At 45.8% G+C, this 21453-nt stretch overlaps 1 protein-coding gene across 2 annotated transcripts; it reads right to left on the reverse strand.

Moving 5' to 3' along the window:
- Window positions 1-2672: 2672 nt before the first annotated feature.
- Window positions 2673-20027, reverse strand: LOC124128590. Of its 2 annotated transcripts, none has more exons than XM_048398029.1 (4): window positions 19847-20027; window positions 10499-10699; window positions 8549-8779; window positions 2673-3783 (listed from the first exon to the last, which is right to left on the reverse strand). In XM_048398029.1, exons 1-4 carry the CDS (start codon window positions 19950-19952, stop codon window positions 3392-3394), a joined length of 930 nt encoding a protein of 309 aa, XP_048253986.1. In that variant the 5' UTR covers window positions 19953-20027; the 3' UTR covers window positions 2673-3391. The 2 variants fall into 2 exon arrangements, with proteins under 2 accessions (XP_048253986.1, XP_048253987.1); XM_048398030.1 differs by lacking the exon at window positions 19847-20027 and adding an exon at window positions 12379-12549 and having other exon boundaries at window positions 10499-10717.
- Between the last annotated feature and the right edge of the window lie 1426 nt (window positions 20028-21453).

Here is a 21453-nt window from a genome sequence, read left to right on the forward strand (position 1 = left end):
ACACTGAATGACAGATAGCAGTGTATGGGTAGAATGTCTACGAATATGCTTTAAACAAGCGGTATACATGTAGGTATATAGACTGTTTCATAACTTGTATCAGCATTTAGACTGTGGAACGTGTTATTCGTGTGTTTATTTCCGGTTATGTGGTCACAGTTTTTCGGGTTGGCTGAACAGGTGAGGTGGTAAGGTGAAATGGGGTTTAACGTCGCGTCCAAGATTATTGCACTTATATAGCGTCGAACCCCGGACCTTCTGCTCTCCGGGCGGACGCTCTACCACTAGACCACGGAGGCGGTCTTGGCTGAACAGAGATTCAACTGTAAATATTATACAATAGTTCCTTTGAATCTGCATCATATAGACAAACGTTTTGACAACGGCTGACATGTTGGTCCTATATATTTTATAACCGATAATTTCCAATCTCATTAGGCTCTACCCGGTGATAACGAATGAATGATTAAGCCGGAGATTATACGCCGCTTAGAGCATTTCTGTCAATACTTCAACCCTGCCACGGCTTCAAACAGTGAGTGAGTATGGTTTTACGCCGCTTTTAGCAATATTCCAGCAATATCACGGCATGACGAGCTAACGCTTTAACCACTAGGCTACCCGACCGCCCCTACGGCTTCAAACATCTTTCAGCGATCTATTCATATAAGTTTCACAGCCAGTGTGCCAATGTAGGGGATTCAACGTCACAGGCCAAAACATTTTTCAAATATTATGCACCTGAGATTTGCTATATATGGCCTAAGTGAAAAAGATATTTCGGTAAAAATTAATCTACAACATGAAAAAAGACAAAACATATATTCACAGGATACACACGCTATACCACCCTTCACTCTAATCACGCACACACTGTGTCATTATTGTATCTACATAAATTGACAATCGGTAGCCTATACTGTTTTTCGAATATGGTTACCATTGGGTGAGGATTATGATTTCACAATGTTCCAGCAAAGGACTCCAGGAATAGGACTCGCACATTGTACCCATGTATGGAATGAAACCTGGGTTTTCGGCGTGACGAGCAAGAAAGATCTATTTTGAAAGATGACATTTCAATGGGTTTTTTCCTGTTTACAAAACAATGTTTTCAATTTCTATTCCTTGAAAAACCACAATGATTTCAAGTGGACGATCGTTGACTAGCTTAAATATGGTGTGTTACATTCACTTTTTAAATATTTCCTTAAATGAGATAAATATGAAACAGGATCACTCACAGAATAATCAACATCAAATTGGAAAACCATTACTCAGTCCAACGGGTGGTCGCATCAAAGTACAATTTCCGTAACATGAAGGTTTTGAAACTTACTTATGAACATTTAACTAAAAACTACAAAACGAAACTTCACACAAATACACCACAGTGTAACGACTTCATTCTGTCGCCCATGGCCTCTACGTTACCTCAGCTATAGACAGACTTGCTGACATTGAGTTGGGGTCATCGTCGCTTTCAACATGATTCCAGTTATATCACGGCGTATCAGCTTAATATGGGAGGAAAGCCCGAAGTGATGCAGGTCTCAGACGTTTACCACTTCTGTGAAACCCACGAGCAAGGGCATGGTGCTGACAAACCTAGAAACATAATCGGGGTGAACCGGGATTCGAACCCAAGATCATAGGTTTCTTGCGTGCCCAAGGGACGCAGCTCCGCACAGCGAACACCCGGCGCCTTAGACGACTGGGCCATCTGTGCCCTAATCAAGGTAACAGGATCACGTGCTTGATGCATGTCATCGTATCTCAATTGCATTATGTAAAACACGCAGATCTTTCTGTTTCGCACCAACGGTACTTCACGATGCAATGAAATTGTTTTTCGTTATTCAAAAGTACTGATTAACTAAACAGCTTTTGGACGATGTAAGACGAACCTGCTGTCATATATTAAACGAGTTTCAGTGTATTTGACCACTTGCGTAGTTGTTTAATTTACAGCCTTAGAATAACGAACCCGGTGCTGGCTTGTTTTTCGTTATTCGAAAAAACGAATAACGAATCCGCTGCCAACCTCAGGCCCCTCGGTTTATTCTAGTCTATCAACATTCTACATTACACAAATGAAAAGTCATACATTATACACTCTGAGCTGTCCCCTCTCCTGTTGGTTTCAATTGATGGGCAGTAAACATAGCGACAGAGTACCAAAGAAGCATTGCAACTTTTCACTTCTCACTCACTCACTCACTCACTCACTCACTCACTCACTCACTCACTCACTTTTACGGCTAGGATGGGTTGCTGAAGACTGATTCGTTGGCTTGTTGTCGTTATTCGAAAAACGAGTAACGAACCCGCTGCCAACTTCAGGCCCCTCGGTTTATTCTCGTTTTTGAGCATTATACATTACAGAAATGAAAAGTCATACATTATACACTCTGAGCTGTCCCCTCTGCTGTTGGTTTTCAATTGATGGGCAGTAAACATAGCGACAGAACACCAAAGAAGCATTGCAACTTTTCATTCACTTGTTCCAGGGGAGGTCGGGTAGCCCAGTGGTTAAAGCGTTCGCTCGTCACACCGAAGACCCGGGTTCGATTCCCGACATGGGTACAATGTGTGAAGCCTAATTCTGGTGTCCCCCGCCGTGGTATTGCTGGGATATTGCTAAAAACGCGTAAAACCACACTCACTCACTCACTTGTTCCAATCTGTGCTGAGCAGTGGTAGAGTTCATTCCATTTGAAGGTGACCAGGTACAAATCATCTGACATGATCTCGGCCAGGAAGTGGGTGAGCGAGTATGGTTTTACGCCGCTTTTAGCAATATTCCAGCAACACCACTGCGGGGGACACCAGAAATGAGCTTCGCACATTGTACCCATGTCGGGAATCGGTCCCGGGTGACCACCGAACGTTTGGTTATCCCACCACCCAAGGACAGGTACTACATGCCACGATATATAGTGTAATGAGATGACAAGGGCGTCACAGATCAACATGTCAGCTCTAATTTATTGTAAATTTAAATGATGATGTAAATATTCCTGGTAAATATTGAATACTATCGGCTAGTCATTTCAGCAATGTCACATTCAGTCTACCAGCTGGACACTCCGGGCGCCAGCAGGACAGGTAGTACGTGACCTGAGATGACACGGGCGTCACAACTCCGGACGCCAACAGGACAGGTAGTACATTATATATGGTCCAGTGAGATGACACGGGCGTCACAGCTCAGGACACCAGCAGGACGGGTTGTACATGATATATGGTCCAGTGAGATGACACGGGCGTCACAGCTCCAGACGCCAACAGGACAGGTAGTACGTGACCTGAGATGACACGGGCGTCACAGCTCCGGACACCAGCAGGACGGGTTGTACATGATATATGGTCCAGTGAGATGACACGGGCGTCACAGCTCCGGACGCCAGCAGGACTTCCAGTAACATGGTGGCGGGCTGCCCGCACAGTCCGCAGGAGACCCGGTGTTGGACAGACTGTACGTGTAACACGACTCTCGACTGCCCGGCTGCTTCTTGAACATCACACAACGTTGTTTCCTGGAGCAGGCCACAGCACACGCCAGCCTTGATTTCCTTCTTGTCACGTTCATCTCAACGACCAGCACGCTGGAGGACAGTTGCTCAAAGTTCGTGATGGCGATGTCGTCTGCTTCGCGCCCAACTTTTGCGCATGCGCTCGGTGTTTTCATGTTTTTTTGCGGCGATGTTGCGGGCTGTGTTGGGGGCGGCGATGTTGCAGGCGGTGTTGGGGGAGGTGGAGGTGATGTTGGCGGCATATCCCCTGTGAGAACAATATGCAATAAACATCACAATAGGAACAAAATATTTATATAGACATGTGACAGAATTGCTGTGTTTACCTTGTGTCATCTGTGCATGTCACCGTGGGGATGGGATGAGGAGGAAGATGCGTCCCTCAGCAGGACCAACATCCACTGGTTTCACGTTCGAATCCTAGTTTCGCCCCAACTATGGTCCTTGGTTTATCAGCACCACACTCGTGCCCTTCGTCAGCATCAACGACCTGCTTGCCTGCAGTGATGGGACTGATATACACACTCTCATGCTTCTCATTCGAACAGGGGCGGTCGGGTAGCCAAGTGGTTAAAGCGTTCGCTCGTCACGCCGAAGACCCGGGTTCGATTCCCGACATGGGTACAATGTGTGAGGTCCATTTCTGGTGTCCCTCGCCGTGATATTGTTGGAATATTGCTAAAAGCGGCGTAAAACCATACTTACTAACTCACTCACTCACTCAATCACTCACTCACTCATTCGAACACAGTCATATTACATTACCTTTAGTCGCTTCTGTTTTCATATTCGCTTAAACAAACTGCTGCTTACACTGAGAATTACCCCCCTTGTACAAGATTTACTCGTTTATTAACCTGTACGGATATTATGACGTCATAATGTTAGATATGACGTCACTTACAATCAGAATTACCCTACTTATATGGTATATTATACACTGACGTTGACGATTATTTCTTTTTATTACCCACGTGGTGATGATACAGTTGGTAAGATACTAAATCCGTACGTCTTATATAAGTTATGCATATAACTTCTACAGACTTTATATATAATCGAGCTATATCCATTTACAAAAGTAGTCCGCTTCGGTGGGCCTGGCTAAAGTGTTTACATTCATTGGGGAATTATTCTTCATTGTTCTTTTTTCATTCATAAACAATCGCGATACGTCATTCATTTGCAACTAAAAGGCAGAACTGAAGAAATTCATGAGAGCGAGAGATATTTACAATCACTTTATTAAACCAAACAAGATAGTTACACGCATCAAATTCGGTTTTCATTCTTATATAAGTTATGCATAGAACTTCTACAGACATTATATATAATCGAGCTATATCCATTTACAAAAGTAGTCCGCTTCGGTGGGCCTGGCTAAAGTGTTTACAATCATTGGGAAATGAATACAATAACACGTGACCAATTCAGCTAATCAGAATGCAGGAATTTCAATGAACCCAAGGAAAATTTAATTATTCTTCATTGTTCTTTGCGATGTATCGCGTAGCTATCTTATACAAGAACAGACAACGCGTCAGAGAAGATCTGCCAGGTGTTCAGGGGTTTATAACTTTTACAGACATAAAATCGCTCTCTGAAAGTCCTCGGGTGCCAAAGATGTCAAATTACAAGTTACACTACAGTAACTGTCACTTCTCACTTACAAATTGACTACGACTACGACCACTACAAATATACAACCACTTCTACATCCACCACCACCACCACCACAGCAATCTCTTCTACACTTACCACTACCACAGCTGCCCCTTCTAAACCCAGCAGCACCACCACAGCAACCTCTTCTACACCTACCACCACCACAGCTGCCACTTCTACACCTACCACAAGCACAGCTACTACTTCTACACCTACCACCACCACACCTACTACGTCTACACCTACCACAACTACCACAGCTGCCGCTTCTAAACCCAGCACCACAACCACCACAGCAACCACACCTACCACAACCATAGCTACTACATCTACTCCTACTACCACAACAGCTACTACTAAAACATCTACTACCACCACAGCTACTACTTCTACATCTACTACCACCACAGCTGCTACTTCAACATCTACTACCACCACAGCTACTACTTCTACATCTACCACCACCACAGCTACCACTTCTACATCTACCACCACCAAACCTACCACTTCTACATCTACCACCACCACAGCTACCACTTCTACATCTACCACCACCACAGCTACTACTTCTACATCTACCACCACCACAGCTACTACTTCTACACCTACCACCACCACAGCTACCACTTCTACATCGACCACCACCACATCTGCTACTTCTACACCTACCACCACCACAGCTACCACTTCTACATCTACCACCACCACAGCTACCACTTCTACATCTACTACCTCCACAGCTACCATTTCTACATCTACCACCACCACACCTACCATTTCTACATCTACCACCACCACAGCTACTACTTCTACATCTACCACCACAACAACTACTACTTCTACATCTACCACCACCACAGCTACCACTTCTACATCTACCACCACCACAGCTACTACTTCTACACCTACCACAAGCACAGCTACTACTTCTACACCTACCACCACCACACCTACTACGTCTACACCTACCACCACCACCACAGCTGCCCCTTCTCAACCCAGCACCACAACCACCACAGAAACCACACCTACCACAACCATAGCTACTACATCTACTCCTTCTACCACAACAGCTACTACTAAAACATCTACTACCACCACAGCTACTACTTCTACATCTACTACCACCACAGCTACTACTTCTACATCTACCACCACCACATCTACTACTTCTACATCTACCACCACCACAGCTACTACTTCTACATCTACCACCACCACAGCTACTACTTCTACATCTACTCCCACTACCACAACAGCTACTACTTCTACATCTACCAACACCACAGCTACTACTTCTACATCTACCACCACCACAGCTACTACTTCTACATCTACCACCACCACAGTAACCACTTCTACATCTACCACCACCAAACCTACCACTTCTACATCTACCACCACCACACCTACTACTTCTACATCTACCACCACCACACCTACCACTTCTACATCTACCACCACCACAGCTACTACTTCTACATCTACCACCACCAAAGCTACTACTTCTACACCTATCACAACCACACCTAATAGTTCTACATCTACCACCACCACAGCTTCTACTTCTACATCTACCACCACCACACCTACTACTTCTACATCTACCACCACAACACCTACCACTTAAACACCTACCACAACCGAAGCAACCACTTCTACACCTACCACTACCATACCTACCACTTCTACACCTACCACCACCACAGCTACTACTTCTACATCTACCACCACCACAGCTACCACTTCTACATATACCACTACCACACCTACCACTTCTACACCTACCAGCACCACAGCTACTACTTCTACATCTACCACCACCACAGCTACCACTTCTACATATACCACTACCACACCTACCACTTCTACACCTACCACCACCACAGCTACTACTTCCACACCTACCACAACCACAGCAACCACTTCTTCACCTACCACCATCACAGCTACTACTTCTACACCTACCAGCACCAGAGCTACTACTTCTACACCTACCAGCACCACAGCTACTACGTCTACACCTACCAGCACCACAGCTACCACTTCTACACCTACCACCACCACAGCTACTACTTCTACACCTACCAGCACCACAGCTACTACTTCTATACCTACCACCACCACAGCTACCACTTCTACACCTACCAGCACCACAGCTACTACTTCTACACCTACCAGCAACACAGCTTCTACTTCTACACCTACCACCACCACAGGTACTACTTCTACACCTACCAGCACCACAGGTACTACTTCTACACCTACCAGCACCACAGCTATTACTTCTACACCTACCAGCAGCACAGCTATTACTTCTACACCTACCACCACCACAGCTACTACTTCTACACCTACCACCACCACAGTTACTATTTCTACACCTACCATTACCACACCTACCACTTCTACACCTACCACTACCACACCTACCACTTCTACACGTACCACTACCACACCTACCACTTCTACACCTACCACCATCACAGCTACTACTTCTATATCTACCACAAACACAGCTACTACTTCTACACCTACCAGCACCACAGCTACTACTGCTACACCTACCAGCACCACAGCTATTACTTCTACACCTACCAGCACCACAGTTATTACTTCTACACCTACCAGCACCACAGCTACTACTTCTACACCTACCACTATCACACCTACCACTTCTACACCTACCACCATCACAGCTACTACTTCTATATCTACCACAAACACAGCTACTACTTCTACACCTACCACTACCACACCTACTACTTCTACACCTACCAGCACCACAGCTACTACTGCTACACCTACCAGCACCACAGCTATTACTTCTACACCTACCAGCACCACAGTTATTACTTCTACACCTACCAGCACCACAGCTACTACTTCTACACCTACCACTATCACACCTACCACTTCTACACCTACCACCATCACAGCTACTACTTCTACATCTACCACCACCACAGCTACTACTTCTACACCTACCACCACCACAGCTACTACTTCTACATCTACCACAAGCACAGCTACTACTTCTACATCTACCACAAGGATAGCTACTACTTCTACATCTACCACCACCACAGCTACTACTTCTACACCTACCACCACCACAGCTACTACTTCTACATCTACCACCACCACAGCTACTACTTCTACACCTACCACAACCACAGCTACTATTTCTACATCTACCACAACCACAGTAACCACTTCTACACCTACCACTACCACACCTACCACACCCACAGCTGCCACTTCTACACCGACCACCACACTTTCCACTTCTACACCTACCACAACATTTACCACTACTGCTACCGCAATAAAACAAAGAAAAATACCTGCTGTTACTTCTTCACACACAACTTTGGCTTTTTGTCCACTCGTCACGGCTCGCCACTTTCCGTCACGGTCCGTGACTGCTCGCGTGTATCCGGGAGAAGAGGAAAGAGGCGAATGTATCCATCGAGGCGAGACCACAAGCCATCGGTTGCTCTTGTAGAACCAGTTCCAGGTGTCGGGGGATTCTCGGACCAGGCCAATCCATAGGATGAGAGGACGGCAGCCCATCCCTATTGGACAGAAGCACTTTATATGAGGAGCCGGTGTTTTGTTGTAGTAGTAGTCTTTATTCAAGTGTATTGTAGGCCATAGGCCCATGATACAAACGGTAAGTGTACAGTGGAAGTTCGAGGATAACATTTATGTATTTAACAATGATTGTCTAAGAAACATGGCTTTAACGGTGTTTTGTTATTGGGCGGTGGGGTAGCCTAGTGGTCAAAACGTTCTCTCATCACGCCGAAGACCTGGGATCATTTTCATAGTGACAGAGCACTAAAAAAGCATTGCAACTTTCCATTCACTTGTTCCAGGGGCGGTCGGGTAGACATTGGTGCCATGTGTGAAACCCATTTTGTTCTGGTGTCCCCCGTTGTGATATTGCTGGAATATTGCTAAAAGCGGCGTAAAACCATACTCACTCTTTTGTTATTCTTGGAAAAGTTAGGGACAGAATGTGAATATTGGCGCCAAATGGTCATGACTATTTATTGGTCGTTGCCTTCAACTTTTGCTTCAAGGTTGGTCCCAGTAATACCTGTCAGCGGGGCGGCGAGGTAACCTAATAGTAAAGCGTTCGCTCCTCACGCCGAAGATCAGGGTGCTATTCCACATGGGTACAATGTATGAAGCCTATTTCTGGTGTTCCCCGCCGTGATATTGCGGGGCAATTGCTACAAGCGGCGTAAAAGCATACTTACTCATACCGTCAACGACACGAAAAGGTTGAAAAAACACATTGCAGATGCATTGTGTTTGAGAATGATCAATACTGCCGTATATTGAAAGACGGGACGCCAGTAAACAGATAATGCTTCTCAACGGCAAGCAACACACAACGTCCCATGCCATCGGACCACGTGGCCCTCTATTCTTCTTGTACCCAGCCCCAACGGGCTGGAGTGAGTGAGTGAGTGGGTATGGTTTTAGGCCGCCTTTAGCAATATTCCAGCAATATCACGGCGGGGGACATCAGAAATGGGCTACACACATTTTACCCATGTCGGGAATGGAACCCGGTCTTCGGCGTGACGAGCGATGGAAGCCGAGACGAAATCGTATTTTCGGCAAAGGAGTCTTGTGCTTAAGTAAGCTCAGTGGCACACTCGTTGTCATGGTACTCACCACAGCAAGAACCAGTATTCCCTCCGTTGTGTGCAGTATACTATGTAGAATGACGTAAGTGAGTGAGTATGATTTTACGCCGCGTTTAGCAATATTCCAGCAATATCACGGCGGGGGACACCAGAAATGGGCTTCACACATTGTACCCATGTCGGAAATCGAACCCGGGTCTTCGGCGTGACGCAAGAACGCTTTAACCACTAAGCTACCCGACCGCCCCTGTAGAATGACGTAAGTTTTCTGCATCACACCCTTACATTATATTACAGGGTAATTGGACCTTAACATTTCTATTCTAATTTTCCCGAGTTGTTTTGTTAATCTCGAGAATTCCCGAGATACTATATCCCTCGTGTCAGGGCCCTTGAATAAAGACTTGCTGACTTCACGATATGGGATGTATTGGAATGACGGGTAATTTCAGGGTTTTCTGGAATTTCTTTACTTTAAAAAAAAAAAAAAATACCCACCATGCCATTGATATCAACAGTTTTCATCACGGAGCTAATCCCAATTTCCTCAGACAAGATAGACATTAGCATGACGACAGCATATCCCTTTTGTCAATGTTTATACTGAAGGTGAAAAGAAAGTTTTATTCGTACCTCGAATGCCACAGACTTCCCGAACAAGCCAGTTCTGTTCTTCTTTTGTCCCAAGTTCGACAACTCTTGTGTCTTCCGCCTCACATCGACTGACAGCCTCCTCCAGGGTGTCGTCTACGTCGAAGAAGTGGTAGCACTTGTTGGTGGTGGAGTCGTAGAAGTGCCGGGTGGCGGCCGGGTGTTGTGGGCAGTTGACTGGACCTATGACGACACCCACACCTGGGATCACACGGCATGCAGCGTGATATATACTGTGTCATTGATGTAACACGGCATGCAGCGTGATATATACTGTGTCATTGATGGAACACGGCATGCAACGTGATATATAGTGTGTCATTGATGTAACACGGCATGCAACGTGATATATACTGTATCACTGATATCACGAGGCATGTACCGTGATATATAGTGTAACATTGATGTAACACGTCATGCAGCGTGATATATACTGTATCATTGATATCACGAGACATGTACCATGATATATAGTGTAACATTGATGTAACACGGCATGCAGCGTGATATATACTGTATCATTGATATCACGAGGCATGCAGCGTGATATATAGTGTAACATTGATGTAACACGGCATGCAGCGTGATATATACTGTATCATTGATCACGAAACATGTAGCGTGATATATACTGTATCATTGATATTACGAGACATGTACCGTGATATATAGTGTAACAAATATGTAACACGGCATGCAGCGTGATATATACTGTAACATTGATATCACGAGACATGTACCGTGATATATAGTGTAACATTGATGTAACACGGCATGCAGCGTGATATATACTGTATTATTGATGTAACACATCATGCAGCGTGATGTATACTGTAACATTGATATCACGAGTCATGCAGCGTGATATATAGTGTATCATTGATGTAACACGGCATGCAACGTGATATGTACTGTTACATTGATATCACGAGGCATGTAGCGTGATATATACTGTAACATTGATGTAACAGCATTTAACGTGATATATAGTGTACCATTGATGTAACACGTCATGCAACGAGATATATACTGTAACATTGATATCATGAGGCATGTAGCGTGATATATACTGTAACATTGATGTAACACAGCATGGAACGTGATTTATACTGTAACATTGATGTAACACGTCATGCAGCGTGATACATACTTTGACACTGACATCACGAGGCATACAGCATTACATATACTGTAACATTGACACAATGAAACCATGCACCGTGATATATACTGTAATATTGACGTCATGAGGCGCGCAGCACGATATATTCTAAACCTTTCATCGCGAGGCATACAACGTAATATATAGTGTAACATTGACATCACGAGGTATTCAGCGTGATACATACTGTAAATTTGACGTCACATTACTGTAACATTATGTGCAGCGTGATACATCCTGTAGAATTGACATCACGAGACCATGCAGCGTGATATATAGTGTAACATTGACATCACGATACGTGCAGCGTGATATATAGTGTTACATTGACATCACACAACATGCAGTTTGATATATATTGTGATATTGACATCACGATTCATGCAGCGTGATATATACTGTAACATTGATATCACACAACATGCAGTTTGATATATATTGTAATATTGACATCACGATTCATGCAGCGTGATATATACTGTAATATTGATATCACACAACATGCAGTTTGATATATACTGTAATATTGACATCACGATTCATTCAGCGTTGTATATACTGTAACAATGATATCGCACGGGATTCTGAATGATAAATACAATAAAATCGATATCACACAGGATGCTGGCTAATACATCCACGGACAGCGCCAGTTCAAGGTACCCTATAACAACGTGCTCCCCGTGCTGGTACATATTACCTTTTGTCCGAGCCACGAATGACCACAACAGGACCATGCACACACCCACCCTTGACCAGCACGACATCGGCAACATCTTTCTGCCTCAACGTCTCTACGTCTCTACGACAGCGCCACAGGAATTAAAGCTCACAATAAAAGCATGCGCGTCAATTATACAGTCCCTTTACAGTAGACGAACATCATGTGTGTGTTGACAGGTGCCCGTGTTCACACCTGAGTCTCTGATAGCCCGTTTCATCTAAAACACAAGTGTTAACCATGCCGATAGGAGAAATATGTTGTTTTTTTAGTTCATATGAATCTCACCGTTACCGCGAGAACTGGTTGTTGTTTACACTGACAACTGAACAAACCAAGGAGGACATGGGCGCCGTTGTACAAAGAGATCTTAGCGCTAAGGTGATCGTAACTCCCATACCTTAACATAGACTTACGACAGTCGTAGGGCTAATGTTGTTTTGTAAAACGGCGCCCTGAGTTGAATGGGTAGGTTTGGGTACCTCCAAAGTCCACAAAAAGATAGCCCTGTTTACCCCAATAAAATGCACTAAATGTCTGCAACAAACCATCTTCCCGAGGCAAGAGAGTTAACTGACTTTGAAAGTCAAGATTTTGATTGGACTATGCATAGACTCGTTAGTCCAGCCGAAATCTAACTTCATAATGCCCGCCTAGTTCGGCAAGGGTGGAAACTGGACTTTCATGGTCAATTAACTCACTTGCCTCGGGTAGATGGCAACAAACTACATTCTTACAGGTTCTTGCGACAGATGGGAGTGTTGTATACTGTGTCTGAGTGGTATCCCTGTTCAACTGCGGCATGGTATCAAAGAAGGCTAGCAATGTAACACTTGCATTCGTCTGGACTAGTACATGCAGCCACACACACGTGCATGCACATCGCAGTATCGGTGTAATAATGTTGACTCAACTCAACTGAACTCAGCTCAGCTCAACTCAACTCAAACTCAACTCAACTCAACTCAACTCAACTCAACTCAACTCAACTCAACTCAACTCAACTCAACTCAACTCAACTCAACTCAACTCACCTCACCTCACCTCACCTCAACTCAACTCACCGCACCTCACGTCAACTCAACTCAACTCACCTCACCTAACCTCATCTCATCTCATCTCACCTCACCTCATCGCGCCTCGCCTCACCTCACCTCAACTCACCTCACCTCACCTCACCTCTCCTCACCTCACCTCACCTCACCTCACCTCTCCTCACCTCTCCTCACCTCACCTCTCCTCACCTCACCTCACCTCTCCTCACCTCAATTCACCGCGCCTCGCCTCACCTCACCTCTATCACCTCACCTCACCTCACCTCACCTCATCTTACCTCATCTCACCTCACCTCACCTCACCGCGCCTCACCATACCTCTCCTCACCTCACCTCACCTCACCTCACCTCTCCTCACCTCACCTCACCGCGCCTCGCCTCACCTCACCTCTCCTCATCTCACCTAACCTCATCTCACCTCACCTCACCTCACAGCGCCTCGCCTCACCTCACCTCACCTCTCCTCGCCTCACCTCACCTCACCTCACCTCTCCTCGACTCACCTCACCTCACCTAACCTCACCTCACCTCACCTAACCAAATCTCACCTCACCTCACCTCTCCTCACCTCACCTCACCTCTCCTCACCTCACCTCACCTAACCTCATCTCACCTCATCTCACCGCGCCTCGCCTCACCTCACCTCTCCTCGACTCACATCACCTCACCTTCTGAGCGGAATAAAACATTCAACTTGCCACCTTTCACTTATGACGAAACACGTACGTAGGTACCCGTGGTCAGTGTGATGGTGTCGGCAAGGTGTCGGTCGAGCCTATGCAAAGGTCACATACGACTAAAACACGTCTACTGGCTCAATATTTAACGATATTTCTCAATCTAAGCTGACGTACTTTATAGTTATTGTTTCGGTTTCTAATCAATATGCTGTAAAAATCCCCGAGCCTTGATGTGGATGTTCCTCCCCGCCACCTGTCTCCCCACAGATGTCAGGTTCCCAGACTCCATCCCACAGACAAGTCATTTTGCCAGACTCACAGCACAGCACAGCGCGACGCACAACGGACAGCAATATCACGGGCCAGGCATGACAATCGGTGTTTTCTTTGGGAAGTGGGTATTCCAGATACGCAACGGGTTTCAGCGATTTCTTGTAATGCAGTCTCGTCGTGCTTAGAAACGTAGAACGGTAAACAGTGCAAATACATCCTAAACACCTAATCTGGACCTTGTTTGGCTGGAGTTGTGACGAAGTGAAGGTGCAGCAGACATTTATATCAGCATCTGCTAGTCGACGTTTGAAAGTGACGTTCCCGTTGCAGGGCGCGTGACTGACTGATTGGAGATCCCTCCGCACACTGGAATTCAATAACAGCATGGAACCGGTGGATTTTCAGCTTCGTTTCTTGTTAAAATAAATATTTGTTAGTATTAGTTTTATCGTCTAAATTGTGTAACTATATCTTCTATTGCAACATCCCTATCGAAGGCTGAAGGGTCTGAGGAGATTTCCCCTTGCCTACACGCGCCCTGCATTGGTATTGGGACCCGTGGAGAGCCGGGTTGGAATCTTCAGCAACCATACTTGCCGAAACAGGTGACTGTGCTTGTTGTAAGAGGCGACTAACGGGATCGGCTGGTCAGGTTCGCTGACTTGGTTGATGCATGTTATCGTATCCACATTGCTGTTGTAGGGTTTTCTTCTTTTCAATATGTGCATATTTTGCACAAACGTAGATGCAGAGGTAAGGCCAAAGTAAAAGAAATTTCTTTTTGTCGTTTTCAGGATTCGTTTTTAATTAATATGCGAATTAGAAAGCTTGTAAAAGGATAGTACATACATGTGGTGGATATGCCATCTTGGGTGACTGAAACTACCATTCTTGAAGTTGGAAGATATCAGCCTTTTCCACGCAATCTTAGCCATATTTGGACACGCACAAGTGGTCACTTGCAAGTGAGAGAAAGATAAACAGCTGCACTACAAAGCGATCAGTCATATGAACACTTCAACATGTCAAATAACGTGCACGAAAATATAAAATCCGCCATGTCGTTAAATTTAACATTACGCGTTGGCCAAAGAGAATCTAAATTCTAACATCGTCCTTGGTGATACACAGAGATGATACACCCAGCGGACACACAGCGGAGACACAGAGCTGATGCACACAGCTGATACACACAGCTAACACACACAGCTGGCACACACAGCTGATGCACAGAGCTGATACACACAGCTGATACACACAGCTGACACACACAGCTGATACACACAGCTGATACACCCAGCGGACACACAGCGGACACACCCAGTTGATGCACACAGCTGATAAACACAGCTGGCACACACAGCTAACACACACAGCTGATGCACAGAGCTGACACACACAGCTGATACACACAGTTCACACACACAGCTGACACACACATCTGACACACACAGCTGATACACAGCTGATGCATAGAGCGTATACACACAGCTGATACACACAGCTTATGCACGTAGCTGACACACACAGCTGATGCACACAGCTGATACACCAAGCGGACACACAGCTGACACACACAGCTGATACAGACAGCTGACACACACAGCTGATGCACAGAGCTGATACACACAGCTGACACAAACAGCTGATACACACAGCTAATCCACACAGCGGACACACCCAGCTGATGGATGCACACAGCTGATACACACAGCTGATACACACAGCTGACGCACACACCTGACAAACACAGCTGATGCACACAGCTGATACACCAAGCGGACACACAGCTGATACACACAGCTGACACACACAGCTCACACACAGCTGACACACACAGCTGATACACACAGCTGAAACACCCAGCGGACACACAGCGGAAACACACAGCTGAGCTGAAAAAAACACAGCTTGTACACACACCTGACACACACAGCTGATGCACAGAGCTGATACACACAGCTGATACACACAGCTGACATACACAGCTGACACACACATCTGATACACAGCTGATACACAGCGGACACCCAGCTGACACACACAGCTGATACACCCAGCTGATACACACAGCTGATACACACAGCTGATACACCCAGCAGACACGCACAGCTGACACACACAGCTGATACGCACAGCTGATACACCCAGCGGACACACACAGCTGACACACACAGCTGGTGCACAGAGCTGATACACACAGCTCATACACACAGCTGACACACACATCTGACACACAGAGCTGATACACAGCTGATGCACAGAGCTGACACACACAGCTGCACTACTAAGAGGTAAGTCATATGAACACTTCAACATGTCAAATAACGTGCACGAAAATATAAAATCCGCCATGTCGTTAAATTTAACATTACGCGTTGGCCAAAGAGAATCTAAATTCTAACATCGTCCTTGGTGATACACAGAGATGATACACCCAGCGGACACACAGCGGAGACACAGAGCTGATGCACACAGCTGATACACACAGCTAACACACACAGCTGGCACACACAGCTGATGCACAGAGCTGATACACACAGCTGATACACACAGCTGACACACACAGCTGATACACACAGCTGATACACCCAGCGGACACACAGCGGACACACCCAGTTGATGCACACAGCTGATAAACACAGCTGGCACACACAGCTAACACACACAGCTGATGCACAGAGCTGACACACACAGCTGATACACACAGTTCACACACACAGCTGACACACACATCTGACACACACAGCTGATACACAGCTGATGCATAGAGCGTATACACACAGCTGATACACACAGCTTATGCACGTAGCTGACACACACAGCTGATGCACACAGCTGATACACCAAGCGGACACACAGCTGACACACACAGCTGATACAGACAGCTGACACACACAGCTGATGCACAGAGCTGATACACACAGCTGACACACACAGCTGATACACACAGCTAATCCACACAGCTGACACACACAGGTGATACACACAACTCACACACACAGCTGATACACACAGCTGATACACCCATCAGACACACAGCGGACACACCAAGCTGATGCATGCACACAGCTGATACACACAGCTGATACACACAGCTGACGCACACCCCTGACAAACACAGCTGATGCACACAGCTGATACACACAGCGGACACACAGCTGATACACACAGCTGACATACACAGCTCACACACAGCTGATGCACAGAGCTGACACACAGCTGACACACACAGCTGATGCACACAACTGATGCACACAACTGATAGACACAGCTGAAACACACAGCTGATGCACACATCTGACACACACAGCTGACACACACAGCTGGCACACACAGCTGGCACACACAGCTGACACATACAGCTGGTACACACAGATGATGCACACAGCTGATGCACACAACTGATACACACAGTGGACACACACAGGTGATGCACACAGCTGATACACCAAGCGGACACACAGCTGATACACCCAGCGGACACACACAGCTGGCACACACAGCTGGCACACACAGCTGATACACAGCTGATGCATAGAGCGTATACACGCAGCTGATACACACAGATTATGCACGTAGCTGACACACACAGCTGATGCACACAGCTGATACACCAAGCGGACACACAGCTGACACACACAGCTGATACACACAGCTAATCCACACAGCTGATGCACACAGCTGGTACACACAGCTGACACACACAGCTGATACACACAGCTAATCCACACAGCTGATACACACAGCTGACACACACAGCTGATACACACAGCTAATCCACACAGCTGACACACACAGCTGATACACACAGCTGATACACACAGCTGATAAACCCATCAGACACACAGCGGACACCCCCAGCTGATGGATGCACACATCTGATACACACAGCTGACGCACACACCTGACAAACACAGCTGATGCACACAGCTGATACACGAAGCGGACACACAGCTGATACACACAGCTGACACACACAGCTCACACACAGCTGATGCACAGAGCTGAGACACAGCTGACACACACAGCTGATGCACACAGCTGATGCACACAGCTGATGCACACAACTGATAGACACAGCTGAAACGAGCAGGTGATGCACAGAACTGATACACACAGCTGATACACACATCTGACACACACAGCTGACACACACAGCTGGCACACACAGCTGGCACACACAGCTGATGCACACAGCTGATGCACACAACTGATACACACAGCGGACACACACAGGTGATACACCAAGCGGACGCACAGCTGATACACCCAGCGGACACACACAGCTGGCACACACAGCTGTCACACACAGCTGACACATACAGCTGGTACACACAGCTGATGCACACAGCTGATGCACACAGCTGATGCACACAACTGATATACACATCGGACTTACACAGCTGATACACACAGCTGATGCACACAGATGACACACACAGCTGACACACACAGCTGATACACACAGCTGATACACAAAGTTGATACACAAAGTTGATACACACAGCTGACACACACAGCTGACACAATCTGCAGATACACACAGCTGATACCAACAGCTGATGCAGAAAGCTGATAGACACAGCTGATACACACAGCGGACACAATCTGCAGATACACACAGCTGATACAAACAGCTGATGCAGAAAGCTGATACACACAGCTGATACACACAACTGATACCAACAGCTCATCTACCACATCAATATACATGTCAGTGAGCGTATTAATGCCTACAGAGTCTTTGTTAAACACATGCGTGAACAAAGGGTGACTTTACTTTCCATACGCCATTTGTGGCAGCATGTAGATAACATAGATAGATAACAGTAAAATACTGTATAACTATCAACGACGCCCGAGACACTTCTCCATAAAATACGTGTATAATTCAACAAACCAGCCGCACAGAAAGTAAATCATCTCCCTATATGTATATGCTATACGTCATATCTCGTCATATACGTCATGTCCACTGCTCGCACGAGATGTCTGCTTATGGGGCGGACGTATAGAAGCATGACGCCAAACTACCTGGGCCTTGAGACGGCGGCGTGTGTATCTTAAAGAGGAGTAACACCAACCCACACGTGACTTAAGACGGCGGCATGTGTATCTTAAAGAGGAGTAACACTAACCCACACGTGCCTTAAGACGCGTGTGTATCTTAAAGAGGAGTAACACCAACATACTTGTGACGGCGGCGGGTGTATCTTATAGAGGCATAACGTGAGCCTACTTGGGCCTTAAGACGGCGGCGGGTGTATCTTTAAGAGGAGTAAAGCCAACCTATCTGGGCCTTGAGTCGGGTGCATCATAAAGATTCATACCACCAACCTACTTGTGACGGCGGCGGGTGTATCTGATAGAGGCATAACGTTAACCTACTCGGGCCTTAAGGTGGCGGCGGGTGTATCTTAAAGAGGAGTTACCTACCTTGGCCTTGACTCGGCGGTGGCCGTTGCGGTGGATGGCCAGCGCCACCTGGTTGACCATGCGTAGACGACGTGATCAATAACAACAGAAGCGGAACACAGGGCATGACGTAATTAAGCACGCAGGCGCAGTTGACTCCAACTCTTACTCTCAACTCCGTGCTGTGTTAAGCTGTGTTCTCACTGACGCCTTTTAAGCCGTCTGAACCTACATGGGTTTAACTAACAGAAATACTCGTGTCGATTCAGTTCTTATATTACTAAACATATATACATGGCCTGCCTTCGTGAAAGTTGCTAATGTTGACGGATGTTTTCTTGTCGTGTAGTCGACACACAATGACTCTAACATGCATTTTTGAAACACAAAACTTCCACCATGAACACATAGAAACGTGGACATTAACGACCACATTGATTTCTGGGGTATTTGTTACATGTAACATCCCGTTAGTATTATGTCAATCGTACAGCCGTGAGTTGAAGATAAATAAATATTTAAACCAACCGGACCAGATATCTTATTTTTATAGGAAGTCCTAGCAAATTTGATTTCAATCCATCAAACACTTCTTTGTCTTCTAGTTCAAATTTTCGGGTCACATCCGTGGTCTTGTGGATAGAGCGTCTGCCAGGAGAGTTGAATGACGTTGGTTCGATAATAACCTTAACTGCACATTGGCAATGTCACACACACCTTACGAATGCTATATCTGGGGAGAAATCGGGCACCAGAACAGAAATCACACCCCCGTGTAATCACAAACAGATATTAGTGCTCACTACCGCTACACATAGGCCTCTGGACATCCCATTACAGGTCACGTCAGTACGACCTTTCATTTGGCCAATGAGAGCGCGTAAGTGAAAGTCCGAGTGTGTTTTCTATTCATGCAGCCTTAGGTTAATATACTATATAACGGCAACACGAGATACTATCCAGTCTCTATCATTAACACGGGGCATCTCTTGCTTCAATTAAATAAACAATTGAAACGGAAGAGACATGCCATAGACCGAGGAATATACTATCATATGATATCGGTCATTTATGACATTCCAAATCTTGAATCGAGAACTTTGCCAAAATAGTTATCAAAGCGTTGTCCGGATTGGATGTCCACAGTTTGACAATTGTGCCGTAAAGCTCGAGAAAGCTGCTTTCTGATTGGCTAACGTCGACTTCCTGTTAGTCATTCATTGGTCAGTCAAAGTTCTGACGTGAACTGTAATAGGATTGATTCCCACTGATGCTTTTTAAGCTGTAGCGAGCACAAAGATCTTATTTTATGAGTTTGATCATAACCCCTATTGGTTATACCTTCTGTGTTTTTAAATTTGAGATAGTCTAACCGTAGATTTGATACCTCTTATTTTACTTTGGAACCGCGTCTATCTCCATTCTACCATGACCACAAGAGCGGTTTGAAAATTGTGCTCTCTTGGAACGCTTATGTATTCACTGGCCAATTGGCCAACCATCTTAGAGAATGCCGAAAAGGGGTCACAGACAGGGACAAACATAAACAAGTGTTACTCCAGAGCAGGATCAAATACTTATATTCTCAAGCACTCTGTGGTGTCATGGTCATAATTACAGTCAGGTTT

The sequence above is a fragment of the Haliotis rufescens genome, unplaced genomic scaffold (genome assembly GCF_023055435.1).
Source record: "Haliotis rufescens isolate VD_foot unplaced genomic scaffold, xgHalRufe1.0.p SCAF_18, whole genome shotgun sequence".
Classification (NCBI taxonomy): Eukaryota; Metazoa; Mollusca; class Gastropoda; order Lepetellida; family Haliotidae; genus Haliotis; species Haliotis rufescens.